The following is a 14,131-nucleotide window of genomic DNA, read 5'->3' as shown; positions in this document are numbered from 1 at the left end:
AAAAATGAATACATTAGTAGCAGAAAAGATTTTATTAATATTTACTTCCTTGTTTTATTGATATTAAAAATTGTGCACTCTTAAACTTTGATCCTGGACTCTATAAAGATTCAGGAAGAAACTAAATATTAGGCTTTACAAAGGGGTCCCTGCATTTATTAAGCAAAATACATGTTTAAATTTGGGTAGCTTTGGCTCCCTCAGAGAGAATATATATTAGCAAATAATCAAAAGTGGCCTCAAAGGTCAGTGCTGACATAAGCTTTGCTGAGGTAAGACTTTATTCTGTGTACCACATAAGGAATCTGTGTGTAGCTGTCATTTAGACAAGGATAGTTTATTGAATCACATAGAATAGCTTTTCAACACAGGATAGTTTATATGTAATGATCTTCACAAACTAATAAACTTCTTTTCTGTGAGAAATAACCAACAAAATAAGTATGTGGTAAAGATGTTGAAAAGCAATTAGTATACAGAAAATCAACTAGATAGATAGATAGATAGATAGATAGATAGATAGATAGATAGATAGATAGATAGATAGATAAACTGGCTTCCAGTATAAATAATATATAGGAGAAGAATAAGACATTATAAATACTAGCACATATATGAGGTTGAAAGTTTTGAAGAGTAGACCAGTGTTTCACAATTGTTCTGATACCTGAAAACAGTTTGGATAAACAGACTGTCTCTCTAGGGTGCTATACGTAGGCAGCTTTAGAGATCCTAGAAGACCATGGCATTTAAGTAACTCAGCATTGATTTGTGTGCCTCATGTTCAAGTAAATTCTTGGGAATATTTACATACACAGCCATCTGAAAGTAGTTGAATCCATGCAGCATTGTTCTTTCCTTCCACAGATTCTTATTTTATATAATTGTTTGGGGACATGGACTCTTTATGTTACTTTACTACATTGGGAGCCTGATCATCACTTGGTGGATTTATAAATTCATTTTTCCAGACATTACTCAAATCTGCCAAACCAGAAATGCTGGGGAGTTTTTAACCATTCTAAACGTTAATAAACCATCTAAGTATTAATGATACAAACTGCATTTGCTCAACTTTCTCTATAACTGTGGGAAAGAATGGAAAGGATGCTTAGCATCCTCCAGAAATCCCGTTCTATGTCTCAGACTAAGGACGCAGCAACTCCTCCTCCCCTTCTGTTTTAGTACAGGGTTTTCTCTCCTCTTTCAAGGTGATGTGATTAAGGTGGAAATATGATAATACTTGAAGCAAACATAAATGTGCTTCAAACCCTGTTATAAGGTAACAGGAAGCCTTGGGCAGGTTTGTTGTTGACACTGAATATAAGCTTTTGCTCATAATAAAGCTATTCATGTCTACTTACAAGTAATATCCAAATTACACAAGACAATGAATAAACAGTACTGGCCCATTAACAGGCTTTTTTAATGTTTTTTAATACCAAATCAAACTTAATTTCATTTGCACTGAGTTTCTGGTTCTAAACATGTGTCTTTGTGATTTTAATTTAATAGAATACAGACAAATGCGTAGGTGTGTGTGTGGTGGGGGAGGGAGAACGTTGAACTTTTGGTGGTAAAACTTAGGCCTAAATATAAATCTTTAAAATAGCTATTCTTAAGGTCATGGTAAGAATATTGTAACCCAATGGAAATGTTTCCAGATCTGATTCAATTCAGTAGGGACTTGTCACTCAGTTACTTTCACAGCTTCCCTGGTGACCTTGGGCAAGGAACTTGCCTTGACTGATTCTCCGTTTTTATTTTTTTATTTTTTTTTTCATTTTGAAACCAAGTCTTCTATTGCTCAGATTCTTAACTGTATTTTGTTGAGAATTATATACACAATGCCTATTTTGGTCTTTCTCATGATAATTAAGTTAGGAAAGTTATTCAAATTGTAAAGCAATGTTGCAATCAAGTATTATTTTTGAAGAATGATTTGTTATAAAGAAACATGCAGGTAAAACCATGATTGGCCATGAAGTAAGATTGTTCTAAAGATTTTTTTACTCTTAATATCTTACTTTATTCTTCCATATACCGCTGAATCAAGTAGAAATTCTGTGTTTTAGAAATGTCTGTCTCTCTGTCTTATTTGTATTTTATAGGCATTAGTAAAGTAACAAATAGAAATATTCATACACCTCTAAGTATATTTAACATTATGTGGGTTTCCTGAGTTCCCTACCCTAGTATGTCTTGTTTCCTGGCTCAAATGCTTGCCACTGATCTGCAAGGCAACATTCTCATATTTGAAATTTTGTTAACCATAGACATGCCTTTTCCAAGGATTAAAATGAAGCTGTCAGCCATCGCAGATGGCCTGCCATGGAAGTCACACGATGGAAGCACCCTGCTACCATGTGGACTCTGGCATGTTTTATTTCAGTTTCAGCTTATTATTGAAAAAATCTGGGAAAGCGATCATTTAAATGCTGCAGTAACCAGTTCCTTAACACATTAATAGTAGCTACAGTCTAACTTTGCCACACCACTGACCACATTTGGAATACTGACAGAAACCCTAAGGCCATGTTTAATTTGCATTAAATTTGCATGAAATTATGAATCAAAAATACAGAAAGACAGCCCTAATATTTGTCAGTGCTTAGATCTTTCCTGATAGATGGAGGGAAACTGCTGGAGGTTTGATTTTGCTTGCAATGAAACTGTGTAAGTATCAGCTTTGTTTTCAAGGCAAAGGGGACCCAAGAAAGCCACACAGTATGGGCATATGTGTATGCTAGTTAAGATTTTAATCCTGGAAAGCCATGATGCAGATGTGCCTCAGAGAAACTCCAATCTAGAAACAAATGTTTCCCTATGGTGTCTCAGAACCTGATCATTGGTCTGGCTTACAACAACTTATTAAATAAAGATATAAGCCACAAAGAAAGGCGACCAGGTAAGAAGGGATCACAGATCCTAGGAATTTTTATTTTACTAAACATTTTTTAATAGCACATACGGAAATAATAATGATTTTTAAGGCAAAGACAGGTTTCAAAAAGGCTTTCCTAAATTCTGCAAAGTACTGAAAAAATTAAAACAAAACTTCCCAAGAATTTCAGCATTGTGTACACTTATGTTAAGATAGCCGTGGGTTTGCTGTGTGTGTGTTTTTAAGCAAAGCTAATGGAGGAAACACCACCAGTGATTAGCACATGGGTCTTCTTAGTTCTTTCTTTTCAAATCAGTCGTCTAGGAGGAAAATCAAATGTCTTGCTCATCACAGCCACTCTCCATGGCTCACTCTCTTATTCTGCTTTTCCCTTACCTTGCACGATCAAGTAAACTTGGGAGGTCTTGGGCTCATGCTGTGTCTGAACCGAGCATGTGTAGGATCCCTCATCATAGACATCCACCTTCTGGATTCGGAGGCTATATTCCAGAGAATGGCGTTTCTCCAACTCAACCCGAGGATCCAGAGACCACTTGTCATGTCCAGCGAAGATGATGCCAGAGCGGTTCAACCAGGCCACTTTCGAGTTTTTGTCTTCTACCACACATCTAACAGAGCAGAATAATACTGTCAGTGCCTCACCATTTCTGTTCGTTTTCATACTCTGCATGAGAGGACTCAACAAGACCAATCAAGACAAATAATTACAAGCATAATAAATCATCATCATGCTATTTCTGAAAGTGCTAAGTATTTTCTTCATTTCCTTTAAGATCCAATCACCACCCAGTGTGTGAATGCCATTATATTAGATTCGATTCAGCAATAAGCAACTGGAATGTGAGCAATACGACCCAGTAAAGTTAAATGATGATTGACTTCTCACTAGATTATCTTTTTCATGTTTAGGAAAAGGTCATTCACACAAAACTCCATCTGCATATATATTTTGAGACTCATGCAATTGGTACTGTGGCACTTCTGCTTCATTCCAAACCATGTTCATTCTTTCACAAGCATGACCTACAGTCCTGTGAGTTATGCTCCATATTTAGAAGAATTAGACTAGATTTCAGAATTCACTCGTGACTCTGAAGCATTTGGAATGCCCATACCCTGGGGTGAGAAGTGTGTGTATGTGTGTGTATGTGTGTGTGTGTGTGTGTTTGTGTGTGTTCAGGCATGAGTGGGAGGGTGCTGATCAAGAAGATCAAAGCAAACATCATCTGGTTTAGGTTCCATTCTACATGCTGAGAGCAACAGGCGCCTGATGGGGAGATAATTTGCTCTCAGCACTTCTGATCATATTAACTGACGGAATCTTTCATCGGAGATGAAGAAAACAGATTTCTACTCATATTCTAAGGAAGATAAATGATAAGTGCTCGTATAAATGGCAAGATGTGTGTGCATGTGTGTGCGAGAGCAGTGGGGAGTGAAGCTGGGAATGCATTTCCTTGAATTTTAGGTTAAAAAGTTAGACCAGGAAAGAAAAGAAAAACATAACAAAACAAATAAATAAACAAACCAAAAAAACCAATTTCTCTATATATCCCTATGTCAAGATGTATGTCTGGCCTACAGGAAGAGGAACCCAAGTGTTGTTCACAGCTGCAGAGCCAGCTGTTCAGCACTCTGGGGCACAAAAGAAAGGCAAAATTTCCAAGATCTTGACAAGAGAACAATTAAAACAACACATTCCCCTGCATTTTCTAAGTCAAATCAAATACAAGTTTTTGCCAGTGTGAAAACATAGACTGACCATTCCCGTGCATAGGGAGGAAGCATGAAGAATTCAGGAGCTGTCCAAACCTGGCTCTGGGGCCAAACTCATCTCTCATAACAAGAAGCAAAGATCACTATTTAATGTATCCTAGCTATAGTGCAAAGCCCTTGCTACCCTCTTACATTTAGGCAGATGGTATGTTTTTGCTGTTTTGATTTGTGCTGGAGTGAAAACTTGACACTTTCCATGCTAAGGTGCACAGGTCTTATATTTCTTCATTCCTTGTTTAATTCCTCAAACACAGATCATTTTAGGTCCTAGATGTTATTTCCATCTCCCAGGATGTCTTTCTCTGCCACAGAGATATTGTTGGATTTGGTATAATTACACATGTTTGGCGATTTGTGGTTACTTTACAGGGAACATGACTCATTTCACGGACATGGCTGCTGTTGCCTTCCAGATTTTTGCTTTTTCTATTTCTAAAGCGTCACTCCTCTGCTCAGAGTAGCTTTAAAGGCACCTTTCAATCTAAAGTGATTTAGAGTTAAATGAGAGTGTGTTGTTGGCACCATTAATAGACTTATAGAATGTAGACAGTGATTTTGTGTTCTTTTCTATTTGAAAGCTTGGAAATGAACCTGTGAAAATATATTTTAAATCTCAAAGCACATGTCCCTTGTACTTTTGTCATATGGATAACTCAAAACACCAATAAGCAGACTTACTATATCATAGAGAAGTACTCCAAGTGTCCTGTAGCCCCCAAAATGGCTGTGTCATGTTTATCATATTGCAAAGATAAATAGAATGTGGTGATCCTAGTCACAGTGGATACATTTACAACAAAAATCCTGCACCTACGGCTCAGAGAACATTGTTGAAGAGAGAACAGAAAGATTATAAGAGCCAGAAGACCAGTAAGTCTGCTATGAGATTGTGTCTTCCAGCAATAACAAGAAAGACCTCCATAATAATTCAACAACATGGGAACCTGACCGTAATTCCTCAACAGTGCTGCTTCCTAGGCAAAATCTGAACAATGACAAATCAATAGACGTGCTAACAGTTCAGTGGGGAATCACACTGCGTCCCACACTGAGACAAAGAACTATAGGCAGCTAACGATTACTGAAATAGGGCAAATTAGCTTTTCCCAGAGATAAACCTCTAATTGGTTATCCAGTTCAAGAGCCTGCTACTAAATTGATAAATTGATAAATTTCAGCCCTCACTAAAAGAATTCAGAAAGTTCTATTTATATGTTCATAAATTTGCATACATGGAATAATAATAAAAAACTGTCATTTTTAAGTGGAGTTGGAGGTTTACGAACATCTGGAAGAACAGGATGTGGGAGGGCTGGAGGGAAGGAAAGGATGGGCAGAAGTGATATAATTATATTTCAATTTATTTTAAAATAAATACAAAGCAAATGAACCCCAAATTTGTTCATTATATAGGTGTGTGTGTATGTGTGTGTGTATATATATATATATTTTTTTCTCAATTTAATAAATACAATATTTTCGATTATTTATCTGGACATTTTCCAAAGCAAATCTCAAATACAATAAGCATTTTGGAAACACTTTGTATGCCAATTAGCATGTTCACAAAGAGAAACAAAGTTCATGTGACTGCTATGTTCCATGCCCCATCCCAAGCCCTATAAAATCCACAAATATCTTGGGCCAATTTTCTTATCAGCATCATGTAGACATGCCATGTCGGGTTCTTAAGATCTTCTGGCATTTTAGCAATTTTTCTCCATGGAAAAGTTGAAAATCACACACATCATTATTCCAAATTATCTTCGGAAAGTATTCCGATCTATCTTACCTAAAGAAGCAGTTGATTATTTCAGCAGACCTGCCAAACTTACATAAATGCACTGACAGCAACAAAGCATTATGTGAACAATGCATTATTGTCATGGCAATCTACAGAACATCTTACTTTTAGTTTAGGCTCATTCTTCTTTACTTTTCAAATTTCCCTCTTCCTTGCAAACAAGTGAAAGGTGTGTTAAAATCCTGTCACATATTTTACTGGCTTACCCTATTATTTGAAAAAAAAAAACAAACACAAAACAAGAAAATAATGAATAACTATTTCATTTGCTGAATCTTTAAGATCTCATTTTATTTATTCAAAAGATCGCAAGCAAATGCATTCTTTGTAGACTGGAAAACAATCCCTCCACAATGTGATGACAGTTTTTCTAACAAAAACTGAGCAAATGCTCTTCTAGAACTAATTTAATTTTTAATTTTGAAAATCTTGATCTAAGGTGAAAGCTAATTTAAATTGTAAACTGTACACATAAGAAAAAGATGCTAAAAGCCCAAGTATTAATCTTAATTTGCATAACTCTGTCGATTAAAGGAATCAGCTACTGAGTAATCACACACCACCTGGCTGTGCAGAAATGAGACTGCTGGTATAAACGCATATCCATCATTCACTGACTTGACAACAAGTATCGTGGGTTTGCATCTAGGAACAAGGTTGGCTTAACTGTGTGTTAGGCAGGGAAGCAGAGTCAATTAAGATGTTGGAGCTGTACCACCATAGTGTGATTACAGTGAATTATTGACATTTAAATGCTCTTTGCATACAGGACACCACTGTAGTTCAGAATATATACATGATGACTTTATCTCCCAAGTTATCCCAGATTAAAACAGAAAGTGTGAAAACTATTTTTAAAATCTTTCCTTTTATGAATTTTTCATTTCAATGGGATGTTTCATCAATGAGATCATGACATTGCAAATAATTTTGGGGTTGAGAAGGAATATTTCATTTTAAAAATGAACTATGAGGTCAGGAATAAAGAGAGACTTAGAGACTGTCCTTACGCTTTAGATGGGATTTGTGGTTGGAAGCTGAGGCCATAGGATGTTCCTTCTCTAGAAAATCTCTTCAAGTCAGTATCCAGTCCTTTTCCTTGGGTCCTACTAACTACAACATCCTCATATTCAACATCGGACTCCAGTTACTTAAGCTCATATGTTTAATAAAGACCTTATAAATCACTGAAGAGATACAGTGATTGAGGATTATAAACATCATATACTCAGTAGACACTTTCAGATTTGTAGAACAACTACTCTGAATTTAATTTACTATTTAAATTACTATTGTTGGGGGTAGTGCAAATAGTACACCCATTTGGATATCAGTATGGCAATTTCTCAGAAAATTAGGAAACAACCTTCCTCAAGACCCAGTAATACCACTTTTGGGTATATAGCCAAAGGTTTCTCAATCATACCACAAGGACATGTGCTCAACTATGTTCATAGCAGCATTGCTTGTCATAGCCAGAACTTGGAAACAACCTATATGCACCTCAACCAAAGAATGGATAAGGAAATTGAGATTTCATTTACACAAAGAAGTTATTTCTTAAGAAATGACAGAGGAGTGGTTCTAAATAGATGCAATTCATGTCCACAGGTGACATTGGTAATATGTGGCAACAGCTTTTTATTACAACTGAGAAGGGAATCTTTGCTGCTGGTATTTTGCTGGGAGTTATCAGGTGTGTTGATATACATACTTGAATATTCAGGGCAATATCCATACAAAAAGTTATGTGTTATGCAGAATATTGACAGAGGCAAGGGTGAGGAACCTGGATTAGGTCTTTATCTTTGACTCAAATACCTAGAATTAGAAGGTAAATATCTTCAGTGCAATGACATTTTTTTTAGGTTTTTCATATCAAGTATTTAGTATCAGAAAATTCTCTAAATGATATGTGAAGTTCATGGCAAAGGCAATGAAATGAGAGAGTGATTCTTTGCTTATAATTTAATAGTTATACAATATTTTAAAAAACAAGTAAATGAGATTTTAAATGATCTTACACACAGAAAGTTTATATCTCTAAGGCAAAAGTTATGCCATTTGTTTTGATCTGACCTTCCACACTATATACATGAGCTGATGTTTCTTACTGTACCCAAGAAATAAGTGCTGTTTCTATGTGTCAATTTAAGGTAACTTGTATTAAAATAAGAATGAGGCACATGCTTATGATGCTTTATTCATGACTATATAATGTTAGACTCTTTGCATTGTTGATAGTGAAAGGAAAGGATCTAACTTGTTTTGCTTCTAGTTTAAGTTTTGAGAAACTATTCCTCCTTAGTGTTTCACTCTTATAGAAAACAATATCAACAGCAACCAGGATAAGGAAAAAAAAAACAACTCATTTTGATTTTGGGTAAAACTGCTTCTATTTTTAGTGGAGGAATAATTTTTAATTTTTATTGGCATTTATTCATTATAACACAGTAATGGACTTCATAAAGATATTTTCATACTTCCTCGACTGTTATCATATTTCCATTAACATTTTTCTCTTTTCCCTCTTTCCCTTCCTGAAGCTCCCTCTCTTCTCCCCCTTATTTAAAGAAGACAGTTCACTTCTTTCATGGCATATACATACGCTCGATTTTATGTGCCTATGTAAAATCTAGGGTTCCCAAATGAAAGAAAATGTGTGATATCTGTCTTTCTGAGTCCAGGTTACATCATTTCCTATGACAATCTCCACTGCATCAATTTCTTTGCCAACAATACAATTGCAAAACTTTTTATGGATGAACAAAAATGATATCATTTTAAACCATTTATCTATTGACAGATACACTAATTCCATTACATGCCATTGTAATTTTGCTGTAATAAACATGGATGTTTTTCTATCTATGTGGTATGCTGACTTAAAGCCTTTCATGTAAATACCCAAGAAATGCCTGACTAGGTCTTATAGGAGAAGTCTTTTCAGCTTTTTAGGCCCAATAAGCAGACTAATTTGCATTCTTAATAGCACTGTATAAGAATTCCCCCTTTTTTTTCACCAGCAATTGATTTTTTTACTCATTAAGGAAACATTTCTGTGATACACATGCCCCCCCCACCCATGCTAGTGGAAAGATACAAGATGTGAATTGGAAAGAACACTTCTAGAATGTGTTCTCCCTCCATTGACACTGTTCATGCTTAACTTCAGTCCTACAGATAAAACCCTTAATGAAAAAGGAAAACTATCATAGAGTCATTTCACTCTAGAAGGAAAGATAATTGGTCTGGGAAGTGATGCTATATATTACCAGCATTAAAGCATAGGATAAGGAAGATTTCAAGCAGAAGATGGAATAAACTATCATGAAAATATTCAAGACAATTTGGACTCGAAGACCTTAATCTGGTTTTATAGCATTATTTAAAGAATATTGAAGTCTAAGAACTATGGAAACACATTTTAAAAACACCTAATTAGATGACTACTAAATTCAAGAAAGCTATAGATACGAATTTTCTTGGTTTAGATTCATTATCATTTTATAACATCAGACTCAGAAAATAGAAAAGGAACTTTGGGGTTGACTGTTGATCCTTAACAGCGCTCACCTACCTTTACCACAAGAACTTTCACCTCATCAACTTGCTTACTTCCAGATGGTAGTGTTAGTAGAGAAGGGTGTGAGAGTTTAACAGTAATGAGATCTTTACTTAAGTTATACACATTAATTGCTTTTTGCACATAGTGCTATTGCTTCCTTAATGGACAACAATATAAAGCAAGCATACTTTCTGAGATGCTGGGAGACACAAACCATTCACAAGATCCAGGTTTTTGTAGCTATTGTAAGGATTTTTTTATTTCAGTGGGTTGGACTCAAACTCCCAAATTTCTCAGTCATGCCTCTTATAACAACATAACATGCTTAGAATGTTTCAATATCAATATATTCTCAAAAATATCATATTGTGATATTATAAGACTGAAAAAATGGAACATAATTTTTTTTCTCTCCTGGTTAGAAAAACAGACTTAGAGATGTACTGATTACCACTCTGTAGGTTAACTTTAAGCATAGAAGCAGATGGACTGGAAAGATGTTCTTATGTTTAATGTCAGCCCCTGCTCTTGCAGAGGACCCAAGTTCAGCTCCTAGCAGTCCATAATGACCTGTAACTTCCGCTTCAGCATGATATTAACTTATCAATCACCTGCATTCACATGTGTGCACATACACACACACACATGCAGACACAGAAACACACACACAAATAAGAAAAAAATGATGAACTTTTAAAAAGAGCACAGCACCTGGTCAAGGCATCCCATATCACTGAAGAGCACCAGTGTTGTTTTTCTTTAGGCCAGGTGTAATAACTGGCTAGTTAGATGCTTTTCATCAGTAAATGAGCAATGCATTAAGAGTACTTAGTGTGCTTTGAAATAGCTTGATGATTCTTATTCCAATATTCTTCTTAAACTTGAACTTTGAATACTACTTCAGTGTTAACTCAATTGTTGAGCTACACCAAGCAACTGGGAAAATGGTGATTTGCTTAGTCCTTGTTCCCTGGTAGAAAACTTTGCAAAACTCTTTTAGGGACCTGTTTGCTCCCATTTTATTCCTTGCATATCTCCTCTGGTTACCAACATTACCCTCAAAACCAATACAACTTATGTGGAAAAGAAGAGAGGTTTTGATGCCATTACTGCAATCTGAATGCCTTGATGACCTTTCTGCTCCTGTGATAAAGCGCCCTGACCATGGCAATTAGAGAAGGACGGGTTCATTTGGGGCTTATTACAGTCATGAAGGGGAAACCTTGCAGCAAGTCCCAAGCATGGGAGCAGATACAGCTTACATCTCCAACACCAGATATGAAGCAGAGAGGACAAACTGACAAGCCTTTAAGCTCTCCAAACCTGCTCCAGTGACATCCTTTCTCCAGCAAGGCCATACCTCCTAAGCTTCCCTATACAGGACTACGACCTGGGAGTCAAACATTCAAATGCTGGTGACAATGAAGGGCATCTCATTCAAGCTACCACAGTGTAAAATGATCTTTTGGAATGCTTGTTTCTGGGTAGCTCAGACATTAAAATTTTCCCAGTCTCTGCCCAGTACAATGTGTTCTATAAATGGCAAAGCTAAAACATAGCTTTCCTCCAGGACAGCAAGAATAGAGAATGACAGTTGGCTTATGCTGTGTGGTTTGTGGTCTGCAGAGATCTGCTGGCATAGCTGGAGCTCATCCTGGGCTAATGAAGCTGCCCTGTGTGTCTTTGTTGTATGTCATAGAACTACCATGTTCTATGGACAGGGCCCATTCCTTCCCAGAGTGCAAGAAGAAAATTAGTCTTGGGATCTGCCTCTCATGTGTACTTAAAATCTTCATGCACTGAACAATTAAAAACAATTCCACAGCTATTTGGAGAAAATTCTGTTACCTTATGAGTCATTGCAAAATAAATATCAAAAATATGCTAAGTTCTAAAAGGAAAAATAATAAGGTCTCTACCATGTAGGGCTACTCTTTATCTCATTGCAGCAGTAGGGAGAAAGAAAAGTGCTTACAATGAATTATGAGGCCCTTTGGATGAGCATTCTGATGTATGAGGCATGCCTATAAAGTCAGAAGACGGTTCTGCAGAAGACTCACTTGAAAACCCAGCCTCTTACTTTATAGTCTTATCATATCCAGCATTATGCAAATACTGCTATTGGAGCAGAACCACATTATAATATGAGTCATCATTGCATTACATGCATTTAGATATAATTCAGATCAAATTGTGGCAAGACATGACAATTAATAGCTACAGCATGCATGCCATTATGGAGTTAGCACATAGGAAATAAGTATGCAAATAAATGACTCAGGAATGAGACAGCTTATCAAGGCTACTGCTAGCAGAGAGCCCTTCTCTCTCCTTTGCCTTCACAAGTAGAAGGAAAAGAGATAAAAAGTAAAGGCAGAAAATGTAAAGATCCAAAGAAGTCTTTACTTTTAAAAACATATTTTGTGGATACAGGTGTGAAATAGGGGACTCCAGCTGCTGCAAACTGGTGGAGATATTATCAAACAGATCCATCATAGGTGAAGGAAATGTAGTGCTCCCCTCCTCCAGCTGTCAGGAAGCTGATAGATCACTGACGAATGCATATAAATCACAACAGCACCTCTCACGTGGAGAATAGTAATCCTAAGAATTTGTCCGACATACGTGATGATTTTCCATCACCTACTTTCCATGCCACCTCAACTTCTGCATTTCCTGTCTCCAAATTATTATTATTATTTTTTCTCCACAGTATTATTTTGTAAAGGACTGATGTGAGAAGGTCTTCACCCTGAGCAACGATCTATTGTGTGTATGTGTGTGTGTGTTTTCTCCTTTCATCATGTTTTTTTTTCTCCCCAGAATGCTTTTTTCCCCTCATCTAAACCTTTTTCTGAAAGTATGTCAGTCCTGAACTGATCAACAGGCAGGTTGTGAATAGGAGTTGGAGCCAGGGGATCAAAAGGAGCTTTAGAAGTTGCTGAAAGAGTTGGGATCAAAGCAAGGAGAGGTGAGTTTGAATGAAAGCCCGTGAGAGAGAACTCTTGTAATGAACTCATCCTGCTTAAGGGGCAGAATAATAGAAGCAACTCCAATGACCAAAAGCATAAAGCACTGACCCTGGTAGGGTGATGGAGGTGAAGAGAGACTCCTCACATCCGGATTTGACAGTGAGAGGAAGTCAGAGGCCACTGCCTCTTGCGTAACATCCACCAAATAATCTAACTCTAAAATATCAGAGCCATCTCAGTTCAAGAGAGAGCTGTGGGTGTTCAAGGTGATGGTCCACAAAGAAGCCCTATAACTCAAAAGAACTATCTTTTAAGCCCGAGGGCACTTATATTCCAACTCTGACTCTGTTGGTCCATGTTGGCAGAAAGGCATCTTCTCTCCTAGTGACTCTCCAATAAGGCTGTTCAATGAGAAGATAGAAGCCAGTGGAGATCAGGGCCACATTGTTTGCCAACCTTCCTCTCTCTCTTCTGGATTAATACCACTGTAGTCAACACTTCCTTCATCTGGCACTGAGAAATTTAGTATGTAGTCAGCTGCATAAACTACGTTTGACCGGTTGATAATGTCCATTCTTCCTTGAGAGCAAGTCACATCTCTTTGGCTCCATGAAGATCACTCTCAGAAGGATGTTATGCACTAGTCACCAAATCCAATAGCCTGGAGTATCTATCTTATCTATATCTCCAAAGCTTTTACCACATACCTTTAATGTCCTTGTTTCTCCCTGCCCCTTCTTACACTTCTCAATTTCCATTCTTGTCTCCTCTTTCTCTGTCCAGCCCCATAGGGTTGTACTTTTCCTCTTTTCAGGCCTCAAGGAGTATATTAATAGTTTAATATCCTTTTGACTTCGTTAGTATTGAAGTGTTCACTATACTGCAACATTGGAATCTAAAACAAGGCCACCAGCTGCTTCAAGTTGATATCTGAAGGCGCCTCAATATTAAGCATCTGAGCTGAAGCTTACATTCTGCTCCCCTCTCCTAAATTGTGAGATTTCAGTTAACAGATTCGTCTCTGATCCTAATTTTATAGGCATGCAGTTAGCTTTGCTTGCTCGTTCTCTGCCACATCACATCAATTGTTATTTAATACTTTTGTT

At 36.8% G+C, this 14,131-nt stretch overlaps 1 protein-coding gene across 2 annotated transcripts in view; it reads right to left on the bottom strand.

Annotated features, from left to right (window-relative positions):
* Positions 1-14,131, bottom strand: part of Lsamp (limbic system associated membrane protein) — a 635,169-nt gene that overhangs the window by 287,450 nt on the left and 333,588 nt on the right. For both annotated transcript variants that reach the window (XM_057763641.1, XM_057763642.1), the window contains exon 2: positions 3,281-3,513. In XM_057763641.1, coding sequence (XP_057619624.1) covers positions 3,281-3,513 — 233 coding nt within the window. The remainder of the gene's footprint in view (positions 1-3,280; positions 3,514-14,131) is intronic.

The sequence above is a fragment of the Chionomys nivalis genome, chromosome 3 (assembly GCF_950005125.1).
Source record: "Chionomys nivalis chromosome 3, mChiNiv1.1, whole genome shotgun sequence".
In the NCBI taxonomy this organism is placed as follows: Eukaryota; Metazoa; Chordata; class Mammalia; order Rodentia; family Cricetidae; genus Chionomys; species Chionomys nivalis.
Note: the sequence above shows the minus strand (reverse complement) of the source record. Positions and strands in the feature narration are given on the sequence as shown.